This window comes from Carlito syrichta, unplaced genomic scaffold, assembly GCF_000164805.1.
Source record: "Carlito syrichta isolate Samal-C Ts95f unplaced genomic scaffold, Tarsius_syrichta-2.0.1 Scaffold303665, whole genome shotgun sequence".
NCBI lineage: Eukaryota > Metazoa > Chordata > Mammalia > Primates > Tarsiidae > Carlito > Carlito syrichta.
The window spans coordinates 85,246-112,157 of NW_007247761.1; the positions used below are offsets into that span (position 1 = coordinate 85,246).

Sequence of the window (26,912 nt, forward strand, 5' to 3'; positions counted from 1 at the left end):
ATAAGGCAGCTTTTTCTTTTTTTTTTTTTGAGTTGGAGTCTCTGTCACCCAGACTGGAGTGCAGTGGCACGCTCCCGTTCACCACAGCCTCAACCTGCTGGGCTCCGGCGATCCTTCCGCCTCAGCCTTCCAAGTAGCCGGAATTACAGGCGTGTGCTACCATGCCTGGCTGATTTTTTTAATTTTATTGTAGAGATGAGGTCCCGCTGCCCAGGCGGGTCTCGAACCCGTAGGCTCAGGCAATCCACTCACCTCAGCCTCCCAAAGGCGCGGGATTACAGGCTGAGCCACCGATCCCGGCTATAAGGCAACTTTTTCATATTTTGCTTGCTAAGACAGTTTGATTTCTTCAGATGAGGGATCTATTTTGAATTTACAGACAACTACAAAAACATCCTGAGATTTTACAAGAGTATTGTTTTTGCATTTGCAGGTTGATTTTTAATTGTTGCTTTATTATTTTCATCCAGGTTTTACTATTTTTTGTTTGTTTTACTATCAACATTAGGAATGTTAGCCTCTGCTTGTGTGTGTGTGTGTGAAATACGTTAAGTCCAGAAGGATTTTTTACAAAGGAATTATCAAGCTTAGATTTGACTGGTGGCAATTGACTGGATGATATTCAGCTTTTTCTTGACTGACTCTGGTTAGGTTTTCAGGTGTCTGTATATATAATACCTTTTATTAGTGTATGGCCAATAAGGGGGAAAACTATTGCCAATTTTGCCCCTCCCTCCTCCTTCTTTTCTTTTTAAAGATCCCAACATAAAAGAAAGAAGAGCCTTGTCAGATACTGAAGAAAGGACGAGGATTTTTCCTCCTAATCTGGGCCTCCTGTCATGGTAAGTACAAGGAAATAACAAAGAAATTGGATCTTAAAAACTCTACTGACAATTAAGTGAACACTAATAACTTCATAGCTACTCATTTTTATTTTTGTAAGATATTATTTCACTTTTCCTTTCCCAGATCTCTCTTCTTGTCTTCGTCTTTTCTTTATTGTTTCCTTAGTAGTAGTAAGTATAGAGTACTCCAGTGTATAGAACAGTTTCATTTTTGTTAACTTTAATCCTATGAACTAGATATTATCTCTTATTTTTCAGTCAGCTAATAAATGGAATCAAGACTAAAACAGTTCTTGGACTCCAGGCTTTTTATTCTTTTCTAGGAAGTAGCATGTAGTGAAAACTTTTTCTGTGTGTTTGGTGTGGGTAGGCAGATTGTGAGATGGTCATCCACATATTCTTTCTTTATTTAAATTTTTTTATATTGGCAAAAATTGTATATATTTATTTGTACAGCATGGTTTTTGAACTATGTATACATGGTAGAATAGCTAAATCGAGCTAACATACATGTGCATTATCTCAAATAGCATATATACTGTATGAATTACCTTTCTGGATAGCAACAATTCCCTACCCTCCTTTTTCTTTCTCTTTAAGGCAATATTTTGATCCCATAGTAGTTGGAACAATTTTACACATGCTCTCCCCTGACTTTGACCAAAAAGATCATTTAATGGACATCTCAGTGACTTACGAGCCATTTAGGGCCCAGTCCAGGCAGAGAAGATAGAACAACGAGCCAACCACATTTTCATCAATCCTGAGAATATGTGAACAGTGCTTCAAGGCTTAGAAATAGTCCTCTGTAATATTGTCCTACTTCTACCTTGTGATGTTTCCTAGACACAAACTCTGTTTCATGCTAGTGCACAGAGAAGGAATTGAAAAAGCCACATTAATTTCAAGCTTCATTAGAGACATATATGGAAAGCACTTTTCAAATTAAAAACAAAGTCAAACAAAACAAAAACAGAAAAACTAGTTGTGCAGAAATGTGATATTAAAAGGAGGAGAAAGTTAAGTGCTCCCATCTTAAAACTGGGCCATTTTTTTTGGTTCGTGGACATTATAGCTTTCCGATTTATCATATATCCCAACATTAATGAACTTTTACTGTTTCTTCTTTTGACTATATTTTGTTGGTTTTCCCACAGAGTTTTTAATTAATTGAAAAAGTGCTTGCCTAATGTTTATGTCAATGCAATGAATAACAAATGATTGGCTTACAAAAACCGCCCTGTTCTGTAATAAGGGTTTGTCCTTCATTGTATATCACTTAGCTAGTAACAGTGTGATCGTCTTCTGCTGCTGGGGTCTAGCAGACATTCTTCCTGGTGTTCCCTTCTTCTGGTGCTGCAGATATGCTCTGGGGATGCCTCTGTATGCAATAGTTGGGGAGCAGCGTGGCCATATGTTCTTTTGTTTTTGTTTTCAATTTCTCATTAAGCAGCATTAGAGCAAAGTTTTACAAATTCTCATTTATAATTCTGTCACCAGAACCCATGGTTGTATTCCTTTCTAACTAGTCCATGTCATGTATACATTTTTGTAGTTAGAATTATAATATAATTAAGTTTCCATTTTGTTTATTTCACTAAGTGAATTAAACATTTTCCCGTGTTGATTCATTGGATTCCTAATGATCATTTTACTAGCTGTATAACATTTTGCAAGTTGTTGAACCATTGATTTTATTATGTACCATATGGTTTTAGCATATAGATCATATGTGTTTTTGTTCTTTGTTTTGTGTCTCTCATTATGTCACCAAGGCTGGAGTGCAGTGGCATGATTACTGCTCACCCCAACTTTGACCTCCTGGGTTCAGGTGATCCTTCTGCCTCAGCCTTCTGAGTAGCACCACTATATCCAGCTAATTTTTTTTTTTTTTTGTAGAGATGAGGTCTCACTATGTTGCCTAGGCTGATCTCAAACTCCTGGGCTCAAGCAGTACTCCCACCTTGGCCTCCCAAAGTGCTGGGATTACAGATATGAGCCGTGGTGCCTGGCCTAGATCATATGTCTTTAATCCTTAGTTTTTGTATAGTGAATTCAAGAGCATTAAACTTTTTTGTTTTTAATGTATATCTTTTTGCTAATTTGAGAGTAACATCCTCTCCTGTCTCTTATACTCTTTTTTTTTTTTGAGTTGGAGTCTCACTCCGTTGCCCAGACTGTAGTGCAGTGGCTGCTCCCGGCCACCGCAGCCTCGCTTGCTGGGCTCCGGCGATCCTTCCGCCTCAGTCTTCCGAGTAGCCGGAATTACAGACGCACACTACCACGCCCGGCTCATTTTGATTTATTGTAGAGATGAGGTTTCGCTGCCCAGGCGGGTCTCGAACCCACAGGCTGAGGCAATCCACTCACCTCAGCCTCCCAAAGGCGTGGGATTACAGGCTGAGCCACCGAGCCCGGCTTTTATACTCTTAAAAGATGTTTTTTTTTTTGAGTTGGAGTCTCACTATGTCACCCAGGCTGGAGGGCAGTGACACACTCAAGGCCACTCCAGTGTTGACCTGCTGGGTTACGGTGATCCTTCCACCTCAGTCTTCCAAGTAGCCGGAACTACAGGTGCACGCTACCATGCCTGGCTGCTTTTTGTGATTTATTGTAGAGACGAGGTCTTGCCAAGTTGCCCGGACTGGTCTCGAACCTGCAGGCTCAGACAATCCACTTGTCTTAGCCTCCCAAAGTGCTGGGATTACAGGCTGAGCCACCAAGCCCAGCCAAAGATTCTTTAATAAGATTGGAGTTTATCTTTGAAGAGGTTAAGTATTAGGAATATATGTTTTCATGTTTTATTAAGGAAAATCTCAAGCCTAGGCAAAGAGGAAAATATAGTAAAACCTCACAGACACATCATGAAGCTGCAATAATCAGCAATTAATGGCTACTCTAGCTTCATCTGACTTCTTCACCTCCACCCCCTTTGGATTATTTTGAAACAAATCCTGAACATTATATCAAGGGACATTTTTGTTTGTTTTAGTTTTAGTTTTTTTTTGAGTTGGAGTCTCACTCTTTCACCCAGGCTGGAGTGCAGTGCCACACTCACAGCCACCCTAGTGTCGACCTGCTGGACTCCAGTGATCCTTCCGCCTCAGCCTTCCAAGTAGCCGGAACTATAGGCACACACTACCACGCCCGGCTAGTTTTTGATTTATTGTAGAGACGAGGTCTCGCCAGGTTGCCTGGGCTGGTCTCAAACCCAGTTCACTCACCTCGGCCTCCCAAAGTGCTGGAATTACAGGCTGAGCCACCGAGCCTGACCGAAATGAATTTTTTAAGGCTTCTAATACCAAACTTAAGAATAGTGACTGGAATTGACAGTAGGACTGGAATTACTTTCACGTTACATTTTGCAAACAGGAGCACTAAATGTGAATTTAGTTAATAGGACTGATTGACTCGTCATATACTTTAAATATTTATCTCTAACATTGACTTCCCCTCGAGATACGTACTTACCTCTCTTCACTGCATTAGTTTAGCCAGTAACAGAAACTAGCGTGGAATTGTGGTGACTGGTCCTATTTCAGGATCTTGTAGCTGACCTGCTGACCTTATGGAGCTGGGTGGAGACTGCAAGGTGCCAAATTCCACAATGCCTGGAGTGTCCCTCAGCAATACCAGGAAATTGATGACATGGGATACATTCTCTTTAATACTAATAAATTGCTGCTTATAGCTTAGGAGAAATTTGTTTCCAAGACTCTTATCAGACCAACACTTCCCAATTTGTTTTGTCTCCTTCAACTTATTAGCATCTCAAGTTTGGCCTCCGTTTTTTTTTTAACCTATGAAGCTCACAGAAACTATAATAAGTTGGGGCTGTTAATTCAACTGCCAGATTTAAGTGTTTTATCCATGCAATGTTTTGTAGATCACTGTTTGTCTAGGAGGTCATTGAGTCCTAATGTTAGTTAAGTCCTTGGGAATTAAATGCATTTTTGTGTACAAGGGAGAAAAGTTCTAAAGCCTTACAGCTTCTGTGATTTGAGACAGTAGCTTGATTTGACCGTGAAAAATAATTATTTCATGCTCTTGCTGGCCTAATACTCAGTTCTTTTATGTTGAAAATTGTTAATTCCATTTTTAGTTTTCAGTAGCTAGTTTGGTTACATACATTGATCTGGATAAGCACCCAGGTGAGTGTACCAGCAAGAATGAATAGATAAATAGCTTCTCTTATTATTATTATTATTATTATTAATTTTTTAGAGCCTGCTACTTTATTTAAGTTCTGTGTTACAGGACAGCTGAAAACTAGGGTCAGGGAATCACTTAAAGAAATAATGGGTACCTCTGTAAAATGGCTTTAAACAGAATAAAAAGTCTGAGAAGTTATGTTAAGAGTGTACTTTTATGTAAGAATTTTTAAAGGCTTTTCTCCCCCCATGTTTTCATAATGTTTGCTATCCTCTATTGGTTTATGAGAAAAATTTCCCTAATTCAAGATTCTTTTTTTTTTCTTTTTCTTTTTCTTTTTTTTGAGTTAGAGTTTCACTTGGTTGCCCAGGCTGGAGTGTGGAGTGACATACTCACCGTTGACCCGCTGGGCTCCGGCGATCCTTCCACTTTAGCCTTCCAAGTAGCCGGAACTACAGGCACGCGCTACCGCACCCGGCTAGTTTTTGATTTATTGTGGAGACGAGGTCTTGCCAAGTTGTCTGGGTTGGTCTCGAACCCGTGGGTTCAGGCAATCCACTTGCCTCGGCCTCCCAAAGTGCTGGGATTACAGGATGAGCCACCGCGCCCAACCCTAAATTCAATATTCTTTACATCTTTTCTTGTTAGTTCTTTTAAGTATACATACTCAGTGTTTTTAAGTCAAGAACTGCCTCTTAAGAATGAAAATAGATTTTTTTTTTGGAAAGCAGGATTTATTGAGAGGACAGAAAAGCTCCCACAGTGGGAGGGGATGTGAGGGGGTTGCCCCGAAATTTTTTTTTGAAGGCTAGTACTTATGATAGAAAACTGGATTTCATTCACTGACCTCAGAGTAAATGAGTGGAAAAGGATAAAATGGTACAGATTGACACAAAACTTTTCATCTAATAAGCTATTTTTTTTTGTTTGTAGGGGTAGAGCCATTTACAAACCCTCATCTACTCTAGATAATTACTTTAGGAGGCCCCCAAGCCACATATTAATTTTACTGAAACACACCAACTTCATCAAACATTTTTTTGGCTATACATATATAAGAAACTAAAAAAAGTTTTGTGATTTTGCTTTGGAAATTATTTGATTGCTAGGCATAATTTTTTTGTGTATATGTGTTGGAGTCTCACTCTGTCGCCCAGGAGGCTGTAGTGTCTTACTCATGGCTACTGCAGCCTTGACCTGCTGGGCTCAGGCGATCCTTCTACCTCACTCTTTCAAGTAAGTAGAACTATAGGCACACACCACAGTGCTTGGCTAATTTTTTTATTTATTGCAGAGATGGAGTCTTGCCAGCTTGCCCAGGCTGGTCTTGAACCCATGAACTCAGGCAGTCCTTTCCCCTCCGCCTCCCAAAGTGCTGGGATTACAGGTGTGAGCCACTATGCCCGGCCTTAATTTCTTAACAATCACGGTGAATACCTAGCAATCCTAGGGAAGTGTCATTAATGTATGACTTGTTTCTGATATAAAAATAAAAGTCTGAATTTAATAACTGAAGTTTTGCATTTTTTGTAGCATTTTATGAACAATCTATACAGTTGCTAAAGTTTTATTTTTGTAATTTGAAGCTAATTTTCTTCTGAATTTTAAATATCAAATTTTAAGAGAGCCATTGAAAGGCATATGCCTCAAGATAAAATGACCCCATTGAAGGACCTAGTCAGCTAGTAGCAAAGATGCTGTGATTAGTGGATGATAGGTGGGTAAAGTGGTGGTTATTCACGTCTGTATGGTTTTTCCTGTTGTAGATTAGAGTAGGAGAATGATTTTAGAGAAAGGCTGACTTTTGGAAAGAAGCAGCTTTAGGTGGTATTTGGTATTAGAATATAGTAGAGCAGCAGTTCTGAAATTCTTTGGTCTTAGGACTTCTTTTTACATTCTTAAATTATTGAGGACTGGCGAGGCTTGGTGGCTCAGCCTGTAATCCTAGCACTTTGGGAGGCTGAGGCAAGTGGATTGCCTGAGCCCGCAGCTTTGAGACTAGCCCGGGCAGCTGGGTGAGACCTTGTCTCTACAATAAATTAAAAAAATTAGTCGGGCGTGGTAGTGCACACCTGTAGTTCTGACTACTTGGAAGGCTGAGGTGGAAGGATCGCCGGAGCTCAGCAGGTCAAAGCTGGGGTGGCTGTGAGTATGCCAGGGCGATGGAGTGCAACTCCAACTCAAAAAAAAAATTATTGAATACCCTCAAGAGCGATTTTTTATGTGGGTTATGTCTAACTATATTTACCATATTAGAAATTAAAACTTGAAATATTTAAAATGCTCATTAATTCATTAAAACTAACAATAACCAGTTACATGGTAACATTAATAAGATTTTTGATGAAATATAACTTTTTCCTTATCTAAAGATAATTAGTATAACATTTTTGCAAATCTGTGTAATGCTTGGCTTAATAGGTGACATCTGAATTCTTATGTCTTTCTGCGTTCAATCTGTCACAATATTTGTTTTGTTTGAAGTTTATATGAGGAAAATGCAGCCTCACAGAAATGGTGAGTGGTTAGAAAAGTGGTCAGAAAAGGGAAGAATATTTTAATAGTTTTCCCAGATAATTGTTTGTATCTTTCTTTAATACTACACCAAAACTTGATAAGTATTAGTTCTTTAAAGATTAGTTGCAGTGCAGAATCTGAAACCACATCAATGAACTTTTTGTATCATGTTACATTAAAACCATTCGTCTTTCTTGCACTTTGAATTTATCTTTTATCCATGAATGATTTTGTAACATCAATAATAACGGGTTCTTTAATAATGTAACTCTTCCAAATGTTGGCATATTTCATTATATAATTTTTTAAAAATCACATTTGATAATGTTACCGCCATTTTTACCATAAAAGGCCTAAGTATTGGGAAACTATCAAGTTCATGGTGGGAGATGATCGTTTTCCAAAATATAAGTTTTTAAAAAAAATTTTAAAGATGTGGGGTACAATTCAGGGTTAGGTATACAAATGTTCATTATGTAGGAAACCTTGTTGATGAGGTGTGCCCCTCCTCCCCTGGCAGTTTCCTACTACTGCCAATCCCACCCTCCCTCCTTCTCCCCCCTCTGCAGTTTCCCACTACTGCCAGTCCTTTTCTTATAGTATTATAATAATTGTTCAAGGTCCACTTATGAGTGAGAACATGTGATACTCCATTCTTTGTTTCTGTGATAGATCACTAAATATTATAGAGTCTAAGTCCATCTGAGTTGCTGTGAAGCTTATAATTTTGTCCTTCTTTGTGACTGTGTTATATTCCATCGTGTATTTGTACCACATTTTTTAATACAGTCTTCTTTTGATGGGCAGAACGGTTGGCTCCATGTTTTTGTTATTGTGAACAATGCTGCAGTAAACATGTGTGTGCAGGTATCTTTTTCATAGAGTGATTTGAGTTCCTTGGGTATATTCCCAGTAGGAGGATTAAGGGGGTCATATGGAAGGTCACCAAAATCTAATTTTTATATAAAACCTTTATCTGGCAACTAATACTGTTTTTTGGAGAAAAGATCTGCCAAATGTCCAAGTCTGGATTACCACAGTTTGTCCATCAGTTGTCCTTTCAGTTTAAAATGATATTTCAGCCTGGTGTGCTGGCTTATACCTGTAATGCCAGCACTTTGGGAGCCTGAGCAGGAGGATTGCTTGAGCTATGGAGTTTGAGACTAGGCTGAGCAACATAGTGAGACCTCATCTCTAAAAAAAATAAAAAAATTAGCTGGGCATGGTGCTGTGCACCTGTTGTCTCAGCTACTTGGGTGATTGAGGAGAAGCATTGTTTGAGCACCGGAGTTCAATGACGCAGTGAGCTGTGATTGTGCCACTGCATTCCATTGTGGGCAACAGATTAAGACCCCAACTCAAAAAAATAAAAAGTTAAAATGAATAAATATAGTGATATTCATTCATTCATTAATTCAGAGTTGGAGTCTCACTCCATTGCCTAGGCTAGAGTGCAGGTGGGACACTCACGGCCACCCCAGCGTCAACCTGCTGGGCTCTGGCGATCTTTCTGCCTCAGCCTTCCAAGTAGCCGGAACTACAGGCACGAGCTACCATGCCTGGCTTATTTTTTTTATTTTTATTGTAGATATGAGGTGTTGCCAAGTTACCTAAGCTGGTCTCAAACCCACGGGCTCAGGCAATACATTCGCCTCGACTTCCCAAAGTTCTGGGATTACAGGTTGAGCCACCGATCCTGACCTAATAAATATAGTGGTATTTAATGAAAAAACTGGGTAGTTTAAACAGTTGCACAAAATTCTTTACCTTCAGACAACCGTAATACTTCAGTATGCCACAGAGGTGTTTTTGTGTATTTCTTACATAAAAAGACTTCTACTTAAGGGTTAAGATTTAATTTTTCCTGGCTTTATCAAGGTCATTCTTGGTGAAATTGGTACCACTGCCTTGATTGTGTTAAGGTGTCAGCAGTTTTATCCCACCAGTTACTTTTGCATTATTAGTACAAATGTCAACACAGTGAAAAAGGTAAATAATGCCTTAATATTATTGTGAAGGTGGTTTTGACTGTAAGGATCTCGAATTTTGTGGACTTCATTTTGAGAACTGCAGTAGTAGAGTATTACCATTTTATGACTGTGGTTGCTGTTAGCTAAAATCATAAGTGTTGTTTATAGGTAGGGTTTTTTTTTTTCTTCTGTGTGGGGAGAATTTACAAAATTATTAGAATTGTGATAAGTAATGTGCAGAAATGATCAGTAACTAGTGGCTATAACAGTGCTGTCAGCTAAACATGATGTGGTTTTTGTTGTTTAAAAATTACTGTGTAAACAGATTCCATTATAATTTTTAGTTAGGCTTTCTGATAGATGACATTTCTCTTGTGTCTTCCTATACCATAAAAATTCATAATGCAAAATACTGCTTTTCTATACATATTGCAGTTCAATTTAAGTGCCATTTAGATGAGAATTTATTGCTTCCTCTTTTGAAATTGCCTTAACAGGAATATTTGTAATACAAGGCAGAGTAAATGAGGGATAGTGGTTCGCATATGCTTTCAATTGGGGAAATTCAGTTCTTTTTTTTTTTTTTTTTGAGTTGGAGTCTCATTCTGTCGCCCAGATGGGAGTGCAGTGACTACTCCCAGCCACCGCAGCCTCGACCTGCTGGGCTCCGGCGATCCTTCAGCCTCAGCCTTCCAAGTAGCTGGAACTACAGGCGCGTGCTACCACACCCGGCTAATTTTTTGATTTATTGTAGAGATGAGATCTCAATAAGTTGCCCAGGCGGGTCTCGAACCCGTGGGCTCAGGCAGTCCACTCACCTCAGCCTCCCAAGGCGCGGGATTACAGGCTGAGCCACCGAGCCTAATGAAATTCAGTTCTTAAGCTTACTTTTTATTAAAATTTTTTTTCAGACTTTCTATTATGGAAATTTCACATATAACCAAAGTAGACACAATGGTATATAGACAGTGAAATCCCACTTACCCAGTTTAATCAATGAGTAATTCATGGACAGTCCTGTTTCGTTTATGCCCCAATCACTTCCTTGTTACTCCCCTCCACCCACCTGTCTCTCAAAAGTAAGAACTTAAGATTGTAATTTAGAGTAGAAACACTGTATTTTAGTTTTTCTTAAAAGTAATGTATTAACAACCTATTATTGCCTAATAGAAACTTTTGTGACTTTTTTTGCCTCAATGTACTCTCAGACTAGAGGTACCTGATATATTGGATGGAACACTTTTTGGTATGAATATTTTTCCTTGAGCTTTTCTGCCTGTTCACCTTGTCTTTGAACTCTCATTGTGATTATGTTAGTAGACATGGCAGGTAAAACAAATATGGATGACTAGAAACTTTGACATTATTTTAAGGTTTTGGGCTTTTCCAGGATGAAGAGACTCGGCACAGCCTTGAGTGCATCCAGGCCAATCAGATCTTTCCCAGGAAGCAGCTGATCCGGGAGGATGAGAATCTTCAGGTAACTACGGACGACTTTTAACTTTAAAATATGTATTTAGCATGAAAGTAACTATGTAGCAGAGCTAATGGATTGAAGTAATACTCTATATAACATGTAAATATTTTCCTAAATCATACATGTAGAAATGCAAGCTGGAAGACAGACATCTCATTTTTAGCAAGACTTACTTCCTGAACATTTACTGTTTCAGATGATCTTTGTGTCATTCCTTTAGTAGTTCAGAATTTGAATAACTAGATAGATATATTTGAGTTTGGTGGGTATAAACCCATCCTTTTTAGTTTCCTTTCTATACCAACTTGTGTACTGGGTTTTCAACTTGGATGGCAGAGGATTTACCTTCCATTCATCTGACCCAAGTGTGAAGACTTCAATTTACTGCTTCAGAACTCTGAGAAGAGTTTCTACTTTCATTTTGAAGGTTCCTTTCCTTGAACTTCATGGAGAGAGCACTGAGTATGTGGGCCGTGCTGAGGATGCCATCATTGCCCTTTCTAATTACAGACTTCACATCAAGTTCAAGGAGTCTCTTGTTAATGTAAGTGGTTACGTTTTTCTTCCTCTAAGGTAGATGGAGAAAGGAAATAAAAAAATATTGTTAATGTTCTTGTGTGCTCTGCTTTTCTCTCACTTAATGTAGCAGCACTCAAGGAACGGTAGGTTAGCAAGCAACTCTAAATACTTGACTTAAAATGATACATGTTGTTAGCTGAGCTGTCTGTTGTTTAGTTAACACTGAATGATTTACACTAGATGATGCTATGTCATTAAGCTTTATAAAGGTACGAAGGCTGAATAGGCTTTTATTCTTCAATCTTTTTTTAATCAGTATTTTTTATGATGATATTGTGGGGTACAGTTAAGGGTTAGGTATACAAATATGCTTCGTTCAGGCATCCTTGTTGATAAGAGGTGTCTCCCCATTTTTTTTTTTTTTTTTTTGAGTCGGCATCTCACTCTGTCGCTCAGGCTGGAGTGCAGTGGCATACTCGTGACCACTGCAGCCTCAGCCTGCTGGCTCAGGCTATCCTTCCACATCAGCCTTCCAGGTAGCTGGAGCTACAGGCATGCGCCACCATGCCCAGCTAATTTTTTTGATTTATTGTAAAGATGAGGTCTTGCCAAGTTGCCCAGTCTGGGCTTGAATCTGTGAGCTCAGGCAATCCTCTCACCTCTGCATCTCAAAGTGTTGGGATTATAGACATGAGCCACCGTGTCTGGCCTATTCTTCAATCTTTAATAGTTAGCAGCTGCCTCAGTTGAGTTAATTTCTTGGGCCTTAATGTCAAATGATGAGATATGCTTTGAGCTCACTGCAGATTCTCATTATAGGATGAAGTTACTCTGGCCCCTTAGTGGTATAAATGTAGTTGTTAAGTGTTTTATTTGCATAATATATTATATATTACTGAAAAAAAGAAAGACTCAATTCTCAAAAGTGCATTTACCCTTTTCAGTTATGAGGGTCCTTTCAATGAACTGGTTCTTCTAGTGCACAGCTATTGTCGTAGCCTTAAATGAGACTGACAAAGGCCTGAAAGTTCTTGTACTTCCCTCAAATGAATGTCCTCCTTTTTTTACTTGTCATTATTGTGGCTTTCTGTAGTTCTGTTCTAGCACAGAGAAGTGCATTATGACACCTTTTAACAGCTCAGGATTGTAACTCTATTCAGCTTGTGTGTTTTGGGTCATTTTGGGAATTGTTGAAATCTGTTAGTTTCGTACATTTTACTTAGCAGTCAAAAAGTTACCCAACTCCTCAGTCACATTTTTTCATTTATCAAAGACTTATCAGTTGTCATTTTCTTTGTAATCTGTACTTATTATTTATTATTATTATTTGTAGTTAAGCATTTATGTCCAGGAACAGTTTGGGCCTGAATTTCTTTTGGCTTTTAGATTTGGGCTGCGGTCATATCTATTATGTCAGTTTTCTGTCCAACAGCTAAAAGTACACAACAGATTCATCAAGGAAAGAGGCAATGCTGTTCTTTCATACTATATAGCACTCTATTCAGAAGGGTCTATTTGAATTTGAGTGGTTATGATGGGAAGGAGAAAAGGTGGAAGCGCCTATACCTATAAATGCCTATAAAATCCCTACCAGCTACTATGGAAGTAATGAATAGTAGAACTGCCCCATTTTATTTTGTATTCTTTTCAGTGTTTAAATGGCTGAATCAATAAAATTGTAATTAAATTGCATGTAAGAATGATAGAGTTTTAAATCGTTGTATTTTCTCATATCATCCCCTAGTTATCAACTTATTGGTTAAGGACCAAGTATTTAGAGACTATTTTCAGATCTATTTGGGAATAGGATCTATTGGCAAAAACGCATAGAATTAATCATGTCATTCATCAGCTTTAAGACCTTCAGTGTTTCTTCACTACTTTTGTGATGAAGATGGAATTACTTAGCATGATATAGGGCTGTTTGTGATGCTTGGTCCCTGCTTTTCTGTCTGCTTCCCTACTTTCCGCCATGTCCCCTTTGTACTTGTAAAACCAGTCATACTTCACACCTCTGCATTCTTTCTTCTCACCTGTGTAGGGAACTTTTCTTCATCTGTCAAAACTGAGTTCAAGTGATAACTTCTGTGAAGCCTTTCACAGTATCAGTTCCCTCTGACAGTTAATTACACTCTTCTGGCTTTTTCTGTATCTTGAACATACTTTACCATATATATTGTAATTTTTAGTTATTCATCTTTATATCTTCAGGATCAGCATGTCTCCTGGTGCCATGATATTCAGTAAATATTAAATGAATTGAAGTTAATATTGGTTTGAAGTAGGCATTAGACCATTTCCCCCCTTTTGAATTTAAAGCACATTTTAAAACAATGTGTGAATTGGCTGTATTATTATCTCTAGGGGTAGCTGTTTGAGTAGATTGTTTACTAAAATTGTTGGTCTCCTATTGTGATTGAGATATAATGCTTAAGAAAGCTTACCACTGTTTTTATTTTTATTTGTTTCCTTATCTGAAAGTGTTTTCTCTGTTAGCATTATAATCTTGTTAAGCCATAGAGCCTGCATGTTATTTAAAAAGCCCAAGATAATGGCTTTGCACAGAAAAATGATTATGTAAAAGTATTTGGACATTGCTTTGACTTCAAACATTTCAGATTGAAAGAGACTAGAACCTCTCCATATAAATTTAATCTCATCACAGTTAGTGCTAAGGTTCTTGAAACCTGGAATTACTCTAGGAAACAATGGTTCCTCCTGTGTCAGGTCCTAGATGGAGACCAGAGAGTTTGTGGTAGTATTGTCCCTTCCTCCCTCCTTCTTTCCCTCAACAGATAAGTATTTCAGTAAAATATGTAGGATCAAGAGGCTCCCTTTAAAGGTTATTACATCTAAATCAAACACATTTAAACCATCAAAACCCAAATGTGCCAGTATATGTTGTGGCATGTCCCAGTGTGCATCATTTTGTATGCTTAAATTAACATATTTAGCATTTTAGAAAATGTCTTACCATCAAGTATTAAGTAGCTACCTGGTATCATATATTCTCTTTTGATTTCACAGCACATTGCATGAAAGGTGTCCGTAGATTTCGATACTATAAACATCATTACTTTATTTATTTATTGTTTTGAGTTGGAGTCTCACTCTGTTGCCCAGACTGGAGTGCAGTGGCCACTCCCGGCCACTGCAGTCTCGCCTGCTGGGTTCCAGCGATCCTTCCGCCTCAGCCTTCCGAGTAGCCGGAATTACAGGCATGCGCTACCACACCCGGCTGATTTTTTTGATTTATTGTAGAGATGAGGTCTCGCTGCCCAGGCGGGTCTCGAACCCGCGGGCTCAGGCAATCCACTCGCCTCAACCTCCCAAAGGCGCGGGATTACAGGCTGAGCCACCGAGCCCAGCTAACATCATTACTTTAAACCACACACATTCACTCATATTAAGTTCCAATTTCTAGCCTAAAAGAACCTCTGTAGTAGAGTTCATGGGTAACAGTTAAGGTATGAATCGCTCCCATTCTGTGTTTTTCCTAAACTATATTTTTACATACTATATACAGGCATATTTCTTTGTAGCTTAGGTAATTTATAAATAAGTATTCAAGTGGAATTCATGAAAGTTTAAAACAATTTTTTTGTGTGTGTGTGATTCAATAGACTACTTCTCAATCTGCTGCTTCTGAAATCCCAGTAAGTAACATAGAAATCTTAGGTGATTGCTGCACTTGTGCTTGGAGCATATTGGTTTTGAATGTTAGATACCCACCTTGCAAATCAGCAGAATGTGTTCTATCTGCATGAGTCCCTTTCCTCTTACTGGACCAAGTTCTAGTTGTGCAGGGTCCTCCAAAATGAGGACAATTTGTGGGGTGAGGATAATGCCCCATAGTTCATAAATAAGCAGATGGAATGGTGCCCTTCAAAAGTGTAGATCAAGTTTCAACCAGAAATAATTTGTAAAATCAGCATTAGTACTTCAGAGAACATTAAAACTTCTGTTTCCAGGCTGGTCTGTCAATGCCTCTTAGGAAAAAGGTGGAGGTGTAGCAGCTGGAAACACCTTTCCTTGGCATTCCTTCACATTTTTTCATTGTCTAGCTGTAGTACAAGTAGCCATCTTTTTTCCCCATGCACCAGAAGGAGGTTCTTAACACTTAATACACTTTGGCCTAGCATTCCATTTCATCAAAGGCCTCTAAAACCAGTACTGGAGGCTTGTAAATGTCAAAGGTGAGAAATAAAAGGTTTGAGTCTTTAACCTGTAATAGTCTTCTTTCTTTGATAGACTTTTTAAGTGAAAAGGTTTAGTCCCCAGATATCCCACAGTTTTTTTTACAGATTTTAGGTTTAGATTAATTACTTGCCTTATTTTCAGTCTGTTACTGCTGTTTTTACTTCAGATGTATATACAAGGTTAGTACTTCCCATTCAGACTATAAAAAGAGTGATTGTTTTTAAAAGGTAGAAATTATCCCACTCTAAATTCTGGTGCTTCAAAACAATGCATATGCATGCACGCATACACACACACACACACACACACACACACACACACACACACACAATGATTGAGGAGGTAAATATAGTAGGGTATGATGACATCAGATCCCTTTGGAATGTGGCGTACTGTGGATCTTTAATCCCATGCATGTCTGCTAAAATTTTAAATTGCTGCTCTTCTGCTTTTATTGAATTAATGCTTTTAAGGGTTTTGGTGCCCATGGTGTAACTTTTGGCCTTTTGATGAATTGGTTAATAGCACTGAATGTGTATGATGTGTTGTTGGAGCATGAGTTTTGTGGAGTTTATATTAGGAAGAGCACTGTAAAGGGAGATAGTGTTATCTGGCAGGTGGAAGATGGAAGAGAAAGAAACCAAAATAAAATGAGTTGTTATAATCTCCAGGCTGGAGACCATTTGAAAGTGATTTTAAGCCGGGCTTGGTGGCTCAGCCTATAATCCCACGCTTTTGGGAGACTGAGGTGAGTGAATTGCCTGAGCTCGCGGGTTCGAGATCCACCTGGGCAGCAAGACCTCATCTCTACAATAAATCAAAAAATCAGCCGAGCGTGGTAGCACATGCCTGTAATTCTGGCTACTCGGAAGGCTGAGGCGTAAGGATCGCTGGAGCCCAGCAGGCGAGGCTGCAGTGGCCGGGAGCGGCCACTGCACTCCAGTCTGGGCGACCAAGTGAGACTCCAACTAAAAAAAACAACAACAACAACAACAAAGAAAGTGATTTTAGATTTTACTACTCTTCTATGAATGAACTTGCCCCTAAGGAATCATAGCTTAAATTATATTTTGCTCTTGAAGATCCCTGGTGGAGCAGCCAGTTACTTGTAAAAGAAAACTAAAGTAGAGCTCATATAGAAAAGAAGGGCAATCATAGAGGAAGAAAGAAAGGCACATCATATGAGGTGGAAGGAGGAGCCCAGGAGAACAGACATGGATTCTGGTCTTGACTTTGACTTTGTTTCTCTACTAGCTTATTGTATAATGGTTTAACTTTTCTGAACTGTAAAACAGGCTAGTTCCTTTTGCATTTGTGTATCTGTCTGTCTTACTCTTTTGCCTAGGTTGGAGTGCAGTGGCATGATCATGTTACCATCGCCTTGGCCTGCCTAGCTCAGGTGATCCTTCTGCCTCAGCCTTCCAAGTAGCTGGGACTATAGGCATGCGCCACCACACCTGGCTAATTTTTTTTTTTTAATGTAATTTGTTGTAGAGATGAAGTTTCACCATCAAGCACTCCTCTCTTCTCAGCCTCCCAAAGTGCTGGGATTACAGGCATGAGCCACTGCACCCGGCCCTGGACTGGCTCTTGAATCTATAATTCTTTGCTTATGAAGGTTGAATATTGAGTATTGAATATTGAGTTATAGATATACATATAGATGTATATATTGAGTATGTCTAGTTATAGAAATGGTGAGATATCCTTTTCATATATGTGACGAAAGTTGAGAAACCAAAAGCAATTGAGTGGGCCTTAAGTGGAGAAATAGTATATTTTGGTTAGATATATGAAGAGGAAAAGGCCAGTTCTACCTTTTTAGAAGAGGAGGCAATCTGAAGAGAGCTCTGAAGGAGAATGCTGGGGTAGAAAGGACAAACAAAAAGGGAGGCACTCATTTCATATAGAATCATATGTTTCTCTTTTTTATGTCCCTGTTCTTGCTGCATATTAAACTTTTCCTGCATGTGACAAAAATGCATGAATGTTAAAGTTAGCTTATTCTCTATATCTTTGACTTGCATATATATATGGTTGTTTTTGGTGACTTGCTAGTGTCTGCGATCTGATTTGAATGCATAGAACCAACATTTTCCTTTTTCCTTAGAGTACATGAAGATTTGTATATTTTGAATGCATTTTAAGTAGCAGATGTTTCACATGCTCCGAGGTGTTTTATTGTTTTATTCTTTAAGCTTAGGCAGTAGCCTTGGGCTGTGGTTCAGTAGGTGGGATGTAAAACTTTCCTGTTTCTTGTAGCAAAAAGTCTGACCCCCCCCCAACACTGCTAATAGCGTTGGCTGGTTTTTATGTTTTCTAGCTATAAGAAAAGGCAGTTGAAGGTGACCTGGGATGCAGGTGACTGCTAGGATAGCATCCTTTCCATGGGGATTTGTAAAACTCACTCTCACTCCACCCTGGGTCCTTCCTAGGCTCTACACCTGAGATTTCCTAAATTGTGACCATCAGAGGTTCAGAAAGCAGAGGCTGGTAGTATAAAGGAAGGCTGGAGGTTTGGCCAGCTTAGCTGGCAAATTTTTAATTGGTAGAATTATAAGAAATTTAGACTAGAATTCAGGCCTCTTAATTTCCAGTCAGGCTGCCACTTTTTTGTGGGGTCATAGAGAGAGTAACAGGAGTACATTTTGAAAAAAGCAACATATAAGTCTGTTACAGAGCGTTCAAAGAACTGGCGTGAGAACAAATCGGTGTTGTCTTCTAATCTTTATCTTCTTAGTCTCCATATTCCTCCTTTATAATTTATCTCTACTGATAGAGTGAGTTTTTTTTTTTTCCTTCATAGAGGTACAGGTCTTGAAAGCATTCTTAGCCACATCAGCTGCAGTTTCTCACAGCACCTTGGGGTTAGGACTTAAACAAAAACGAGGCCACAAGCTCTTTTTTTTCTCAGAACACAGGCAAGATTTCTTGGTCTTTCTCTTACTCCCAGCCCTATTACATTTGTAAGGAAATTTTTTATAGATTATATACTAGAAACAAGAAGACTTTAGTCCTGAGGTAGAAACTCCCAGCCATTTATCTGAGTAATATTATTTTGCTTTCTTCTCTTTTTAAATCCCTGCCCCAGTTTCTGTTTCTTTGTTCCAGACTTCCAGCACTGGGCTTCTTTTTGATCCTGTATCCTTGTTCTGAGAGTTCTCTGCTGACTCTGGCAACTGTGTGGTAGGGCAGAGTTTGCAGGAAGCCTGTTACTGAAACTGGCTCAGCTAACAGAGGGCTACCCTGTGCAGGCAGCACTCTCTTGTTCCTGTCTGCGTTGGGGGAGACTGCCTTCTTCTCATGCTAAATGTGAATTGTTGGAATGCTATTTGCAACTTCCAGAGCCACATTTTGCTGATCTTGATACAGTGTAAGATACAAGTGGTTCACCCCTTTCTCAAGGAATAAGAGTATGCTCTATTATTTTCTCTCTTGAAGATATGGAAATTGCTTTTGAAGCCAAGGGTTGAATCAAGGTGATTTCAGGGCCAGGAGGCAGGTCCTCATATCACCCAGAGGATTTGGTACCCTGTTCAGATACTTTCCCACCTATCCGTCTCCCTGTTCTCTATCCAGTATAGTACATCATTCTGTGTCCAGTGGTGTCTGCTGACCAGATTGGCAGAGAGGTAACCATTCTAGCTTTCTCAAATCACTTGGCAAACAGGGCTTCTAACTGGTCTTTTGAAGCAAGTCAGACATAGATAGTTTTAGGATCTTTGAATGCTGTGTTGCCTCCCTTCTTCCTTCTTCTTGGTACCTGTGAGTCTCTTATACTAAGCAGAGAGCCTGACCAAAACTAGTGTCCCATTGTCTTTTCTGTGTAATCCACAGTTTAGACCTCCAACCTTTTTCAGGAGCCTCCTTTGCTGACAGTAACTAAACCATAAAAGCAGACTCTGTCATTTGGGCCACACAACAGCTACAGTCCAGCTTGTGTTCTGATCTGCAGTTCTTTTCTGTACACAAGACAGGATTACCATTCTGGTTCCCTTTAACTTGTGTCCTTGCTAACCATAGCCAGTTATAGCATCTAAAAGTAGTACGTAGATCTTGTGAGTTTGATGTCCAAGAGATATATTTCCCTGTTCTTCCAAAGGTGGTACCTCCTCTTTGTGCCTTCTCTTTGTTCGTTGCCTTCATGTTACGACATGACTTGAGGCCATTGGTTTAGAGATAGAGAAAGGGAAACCGAATTCAACCTGTAGTAAATTACTTGAGTACCATTGATCCAGAAAAGTTTGCAATTCTGTTTGCTGCTTTTCCCTATAAATCTTTTAATTAGTCTTGTTGGACACACTGAAGAACTACAGGGTCAGTGCTTTTTTGACTAAGGGGAATTTGTCTTTTTAAATTACAGGTTCCATTACAGCTTATAGAAAGTGTTGAATGCCGAGATATATTTCAGCTTCATTTGACTTGCAAAGACTGCAAAGTTATCAGGTATGTGGTATGTTTGTGCTGCTGTTTAGTGTGGAAAATATTTTTTTTAAAAGAATGGACCCATGGTTTGGTAGCTTAACAAAGCACCTTTTGAGGGTTGGCATTGTTAAGAATATTTTCTGAATAGTCAGTGCCTGAAGTATTTTATCTTTAGGGCACTTTGCCATGTTGAAAGACATTTTTTATTTGGAAATAACTTTAAATTTACCCCAAAAAGTACAAAAATAAAAATAGTACAAGGAGCATCAATATACTATTTATCCAGATTCACCTGTTATTTTTAACTCTTTACGCCCATTTGCTTTATCATTTGCAGAGGCCTTCTGTGTGTGTGTCATTTGCAGAGGCCTTCTTTCTTTTCCTGAACAATTTCAGAGTAAGTTATATAATCATAGCTCTTAACCCCAAAATAGTGTAATTTCCAAAGAATAGAGATATTTTCTTACATAATCACAGCATCATCAAGTTCACAATTTTACATTAATTCTTTTTTTTTTTTTTAGTTGGAGTCTCACTCTGTCGCCCAGGCTGGAGTGCAGTGGCACGCTTATGGCCACCGCAGCCTCGACCTACTGGGCTCAGGCGATCCTTCCGCCTCAGTCTTCCAAGTAGCTGGTATTACAGGTGTGCACTACCACACCCGACTAATTTTTTGATTTACTGTAGAGACAAGGGCTTGGCAAGTCACCCAGACTAGTCTCGAATACCTGGGCTCAGGCAATCCTCTCACCTCAGCTTCCCAAAGTACTGGGATTATAGGCTTGAGTCACCACTCCTGGCTACATTAATGCTTCTATCCACTGTACTATACGTGTTCCAATTTTGTCAGTTCACCTAATGATGTCTTTAATAACATTCTTTTTCACCCATCTCATCCAGTACAGGATCCAGTCTAAGTCAGATTTTATGTTTAGCTGCCATTATTCTGAAGCCTTCTTTAATCTGAAACATTATTCACAGCCTTTCTTTATTTTTTTAGGACATTCACATTTTGAAGAATATATTCTTTTGTTTTAATAGAATGTTTCTCATTTTTTGTTTGTCCATTGTTTCTTCAATTAAATTGAGGTTATGTATTCTCATCCGGAATACTGTATATATCATGTTGTGTCCTTTTCAGGGCATTGTATCGCATCAGGGGCAAACGGTGTCTACTTGTCCCTCACTGGTGATGTTGTTTCTGATGACTTCAGTCAAGATGTCACCTGATTTCTGTATAATTTCTGTATTTTCTCCCTTGCAATTAATAAACAGTCTTTGGTAAACACTTTGAGACAATGCAAATATCCTGCTTCTCATCAAGATTTCTCCATAGGTTAAGTGCCATTGGTAATTTTTAACTGAACCAACCTTAATGGTTGCAAAATGATGCCTGAAATGCGTTTTTAATTTAATAGCTCTAGAAGTTTTAAATTTTGCAAGCTTTTACTCTATCCTTTTGACCTGCTTTGGGGTGCCAGTAAACATTATGTGTCAGCATATTGATGAGGCACATTGATTGGGACAGAGAGAGGTTTAAGTGACCCCTTGGTTTGAGGTAATATTTAAGTTGCTTTTTAGTCTGTCAGATTTGTCTTACTTTTGGTAGATACTGGCTACAACTCACAGTTTTAAAAGCTTATTTATTTTATTACTTAGTTTTTAACACTGCATTCAAAAAGGCAAAATATTCTACCAAATCCTTAACAAATCAGCATGCACTAATTATTTTGATTCCTTAGTTGTATATGCTGAAAATTGCAATTGATAATAGAATTATTTTGTTTTCTACATGGTGACGGCTAAAAATTTTAGCATAATCTTTCTTTTGGATCTGATTTGTCCTAATTGCTAAGTAGATAAATTTTGAAATTACTCCCTGACTGTCTAAAAGTAGTACTGTGGCTTATTTTTTATTTTGACCTAATTTGTTATTATAAAACAAAAATAATTTTTCTAAACATTTTTGAGAAGGACAACCATAAAACTGATGGAAAAAGAATGAAAACCCCATTTATGGAAAAGAATAGCTGCCATTTTTCTGTGATAATTGTAATTTCAGAAGAACTTTTGTCCAGCTTTTTTGTTTCAGACATTTTGCACCATTGGCTAAAATTTGTTTGTATTATAATTGATAATATGTGAGTGACTGCTTCTGATGCTTTCTTGATTTTAATTCACTATGAGTAGGCACTCATAGTAGCTTTTCTTAGACTTCATTGTTAGCTGTCTTCTGATTACATTCCTACTTGTTTGGCTTTACAAAAGGTGTCAGTTCTCAACCTTTGAGCAGTGTCAAGAGTGGCTGAAGAGACTGAACAATGCAATTCGACCACCTGCTAAAATAGAAGATCTCTTCTCATTTGCATACCATGCTTGGTGCATGGAAGTCTATGCCAGTGAAAAAGAGCAACATGGAGACCTGTGCAGACCAGGTAGGCCTTTCTAAAATGTGCAAATGGCCAAGGACTTTATCAGGCTACTGCTGGAGGTACTTTTAATGTGAAATGGACCACCTAAGCAGTCATGTATTAAATCAGTGTATATTTTATGGAACCACCTAGCTTGTGCCTTTCCTTCTAAGCTTAAACATGTTTCCTGCCTTCTAGGGGAAGGGAAGAACACTAGATGGCACCCACAATCTACTAGGCGTAAAAACAACTATAATAAGGTTTCAGTGGTATTATGGAAGCCTAATAGAAGGGAGCCATGAGTTTTGTGTATGTGGCTGGGAAAACTTCACATTAGAAGTGGCTTTTGAATAGACTTTGAAGGTGGAATAGGAAGTTCATTGATTAGAGAATGGGGAAGAGAACATTAGACAGAGAAAGCATGAACAAAGGTACAGAAGTGTGAGGCTAAGATATAGAATAGTGGAATACAGAAATACTGTTCACTGTCTTGGAATTTTCAAGTCATAGTTTGCCTGTTGTCACCCTTTTCATCCTAAAGGTGAAGAAACAGAGGTCCGGAGAGGCCCAAGTGCCTTCCTCAAGGACAGATAGAGATGTTGAGCCTGTTCTGCAACCTGAATCCTTATATAGCCTTTGTCCCATTCACTGTCATCTCCTTCAGAAATGGCTTTGACCAAGTTCACATTATTTCTCTGCATGTTTGTAAAAAATATACAGAGCTTTGCTGATCCAACACTGACTCTTACTGTGTCAGGCTTAGAGGCAAAGTCTTGAATTTCTGCATAGTGAAAGTTGTAACCCTTCTTCAAGTAAAGTTTACTCTTAGGACATTTTTCTTTAAAGCTACAATTTTAATCCTGAATCTTCAATCTTGATCCTAAATCAGTCTTCAATTAAAATGCCTGTAAAAAACATAAGTATTATTTTTGTTTGATCCTTATGACCTTGTCAAACAGGCAGGATAAACTGGTGTTTCTGTATTGGGAGCTAAAAAAAATGGAGGCTCAGAGGTAAAGCCTGTTGTCCAGTCCCACTGCTAATCACTGAGAGAACTAGGACTTAGCACAGTTCCCATGTATTGAGAGCTGACTATGTGGGGGTGCTATGGATACAAAGCTCGAAAGACAGAGATACTTGCCCTGTGGAACTTCAGGAAAATGCTCAGAATCCAAACTTCTAAGCCTGTCCAGGCCAGTAAAGCTCAAAATCATCTACAAGAGACCACAGCAACCTTGGACGTTTTATATTTATGAGAATGTGTTTAAACCATCTCTCACATCACTCTAACCATTGCATCTCTTTTTTTTTCTTTATTTTTGAGATGGCATCACATTTTAATTTAATTTTTTTGGTTTGTTTAGGGTAGTTTTCAAGTTTTGTTGTTGTTGTTTCAGTTGGAGTCTCTGTTGCCCAGGCTAAAGTGTGGTGACACGCTCACAGCCATCGCAGTCTTGACCTGCTGGGCTTAGCCTCAGCCTTCCAAGTAGCTGGAAATACAGGAATGCACCGTCACGCCCAGCTAATATCTCTTGATTTATTATAGAGTTGAGGTCTTGCCAAGCTGCCCAGGCTGGTCTCGAACCCCTGGGCTCAGACAATCCTCTCACCTCGGCTTCCCAAAGTGCTGGGATTATAGATGTGAACCACCACGTCTGACCTGTTTCTTGTTTGTTTGTTTGTTTTTAAGATAAAGTTACAGACAATGAAATATGCAAATCTTATATGTATATTTGCTGTGTTTTTAATCATTGCAACTTACCTAAGTTTTTAGTCTCTACCATCTTGAGAATGAACTTAATATTACATTCTGCTACATTGCGTTATATAAGAACTTCAGTTTGTTTAAGACCTCTAACTCCAAGAAGCATTTCCTTCTTTTAGATTGCTAACATTAGTCAACATGGCTTACTTTCTCTTATCTTGTTCTCTTACAGCCACAGCCTGGAATGTTCTCATCTTTTTTAGAGGACGTTTTTATTTTCTTGATAATTTTAGTTGTTTCTTTTAGATTTGAGTCAACTCAGAATATTCCTAAGACATGCCAAGTTAGAACCTCACTCTTGTATTTAATGATGGGTGCTGTGTACTGAGGTGAAATGACCTTAGTCCCCAGACCTTTCCCTTCCTGATGATGTCTGGTATTCTTTGGCCATCAGGACCTAGAGATATCCACAGTGTCCTCTGTCTTTTTTGTGGGTTGTGATGCATGGGACATGTAGAGGGAGTAAAATACCTGATTTAGGAATTAGAAAACCTGAATTCAAACCCATACTCTACCATTTAATTGAAAAAAGAGTATTGGACAAGGCATTTATCCTCTTTGCACTTTGGTTTCCTTTGTACTTCAAATGGGGACATTGATTTGGGGACTCCTCCTGCCCAAGCTGATCCAGGTATCCTGAAGATCAGATCTGTTAATGCTGCAGAGTTCAATTGAGTAAATATTTGAGGTGCCACCTATGTGTCATGCTTGTGAAAACACTGTAAATTATACAACTACAAGGTAATGCCATCATAACTGATTGGTTGGAGATTACTATATGAGTAAGGGTTGCGTTTTGTTTCCTCCCAGTGTACACAGTCCACACTGAGTGCCACCACTCACATGAAACCTTATTTTATTTCAGTGACTTGATTGATTGTGTGTGTGTATGTGTGGCTTTTATCTTTTAATATATATATTTTCACTGTAGAGTACAGATAAAAAGCTTGCTTTTAGTAAAATACACCTTGGTGGCATTTTTAAAGCCAGTCAACCTGGTTCTTTTGCCTCCACTCACTATTGTTGGATATTGGTGGTAACTGTAGCATTACTCACCACATATGAGCATATCAGACAACTGTGTTCTTATAAGTCATCTTGAGGGTGAGACAGCACTTGAGATATTTCAAAGTCATACTTTTTTATGATCTCCCCCGGTACATGAGATTATAAGCATAGACTCTTAGGGGTAGAAGTTAGTTTAATCTTTCAGCAGTCAATTGAGTCTGTTGAGAGTAGAGTGTATCAGAGAGGAGGGAAATGGGAAAACTCCATCACTGTCTTGGTGTTCATAAAAATCTTAGTTTCTAGCTGTTGAACCTATCACACAGTTAGACCATATACAGTGACATACAGGCCATACAGTGGCCACAACACTAGGTCCTAATCAGCTTTGGAAGAAGTCTCACTATTAGAATTCACCTGTGAAACCTGCAAAAGCCCTCGCCAAACTCTTGGTTCTGCTCTTAGCCCTTCATTTTCTAAAGGAGTGGACTAAAGATTAAAAACTTCTCTCACATGTCCTCAACTTCCTGCTTCTCATTGCAGCTGGCTTTTTGGTGATGGCTCTGTATTAGAGCATTGATCTGGAGTTCTGACAGATGACTGGGCAGTTCAGCTGCCAGTTTAGTAGCATCAGACCTACCTCTCTAGCCCCTCATGTGAGAAATGCCAATTAAGCTTATCTTGTTTATCCATGAATAACATATGACTGGGCCTTAGACTGCTGTACAGCTGCCTGTTTGTCTTCTGGGCTTGCATGTAGTCCAGAAGTGTGCATCTAGAGGACTTACTGGGACCTTTGTACATAGAAAAGAATAATTCCTGTCTTTATATTTGAAAATCTGGAAGGGGTAGTTTCACCTTCTCTGACTCTGGTATTGGTCTGCTTCCTCACGTGCTGGCTGAAAGCCTGTCCTTTCTATCCCAGGCCTTTAAGCTGTGTGTGATGTGCTTGAACACTCAGAATCAGCCAGGGAGCTAGACTTTTTTTTAGGGGAAGATGTTTTAGACTGCCGATTGACACTGTGGTATGATAGAGGGAGTTAGGGAGCTCATTGCTTTTTTAAAAAAAAGTTTTCATTTCCACTAAAATGAAAATTGCTGGATTGTATTTGTAGTATAAGAAACATTAAATGTTGGAGGGAGACAAATCCTACTGGGAATGAGGGAGGCAGACAGGGTTGAAGTAGAAATACAAAGCCAAACAAAAACCTTATGGCCTCAATACTTAAAAAAAAAAAAAAAAAGTTGGGATATCACATTGTATCTAATGGTCAATCAGTTGAAACATGGGAAAAATTCTGAAATGAAAATTCTTAAGGAAAATTCAGCAATAGATGTGTTTATATGTACTTTTCTGGCTTAGTAAATATAAGTGAACATCTAACACATTTACAAAAGCTGATTGGGTTACTCATGCATATAAGATCTGCCACTAGATTTTTTTCAAGAAATGGTTTTCAAACAGGCCCATGTAGTGGACCATGAAATCAATATCAAAATGTATTACATGCATAGTAAGAAACCTGTATTTAAAAATAAACATGTTATATTAATTGTGTCCAGTGGCTCATACCTTTAGTCCCTGCTACTCTGGAGGCAGAGGTGGGAGGATCCCTTGAGCATAGG

At 38.8% G+C, this 26,912-nt stretch overlaps 1 protein-coding gene across 2 annotated transcripts in view; it reads left to right on the forward strand.

Annotated features, from left to right (window-relative positions):
- The window catches only part of MTMR3 (myotubularin related protein 3), a 71,426-nt gene that overhangs the window by 11,586 nt on the left and 32,928 nt on the right, over positions 1–26,912 (forward strand). For both annotated transcript variants that reach the window (XM_008058948.2, XM_021712825.1), the window contains exons 2-6: positions 758–842; positions 10,875–10,964; positions 11,389–11,505; positions 20,044–20,126; positions 22,374–22,540. In XM_008058948.2, coding sequence (XP_008057139.1) covers positions 840–842; positions 10,875–10,964; positions 11,389–11,505; positions 20,044–20,126; positions 22,374–22,540 — 460 coding nt within the window. In that variant the 5' untranslated portion in view covers positions 758–839. The remainder of the gene's footprint in view (positions 1–757; positions 843–10,874; positions 10,965–11,388; positions 11,506–20,043; positions 20,127–22,373; positions 22,541–26,912) is intronic.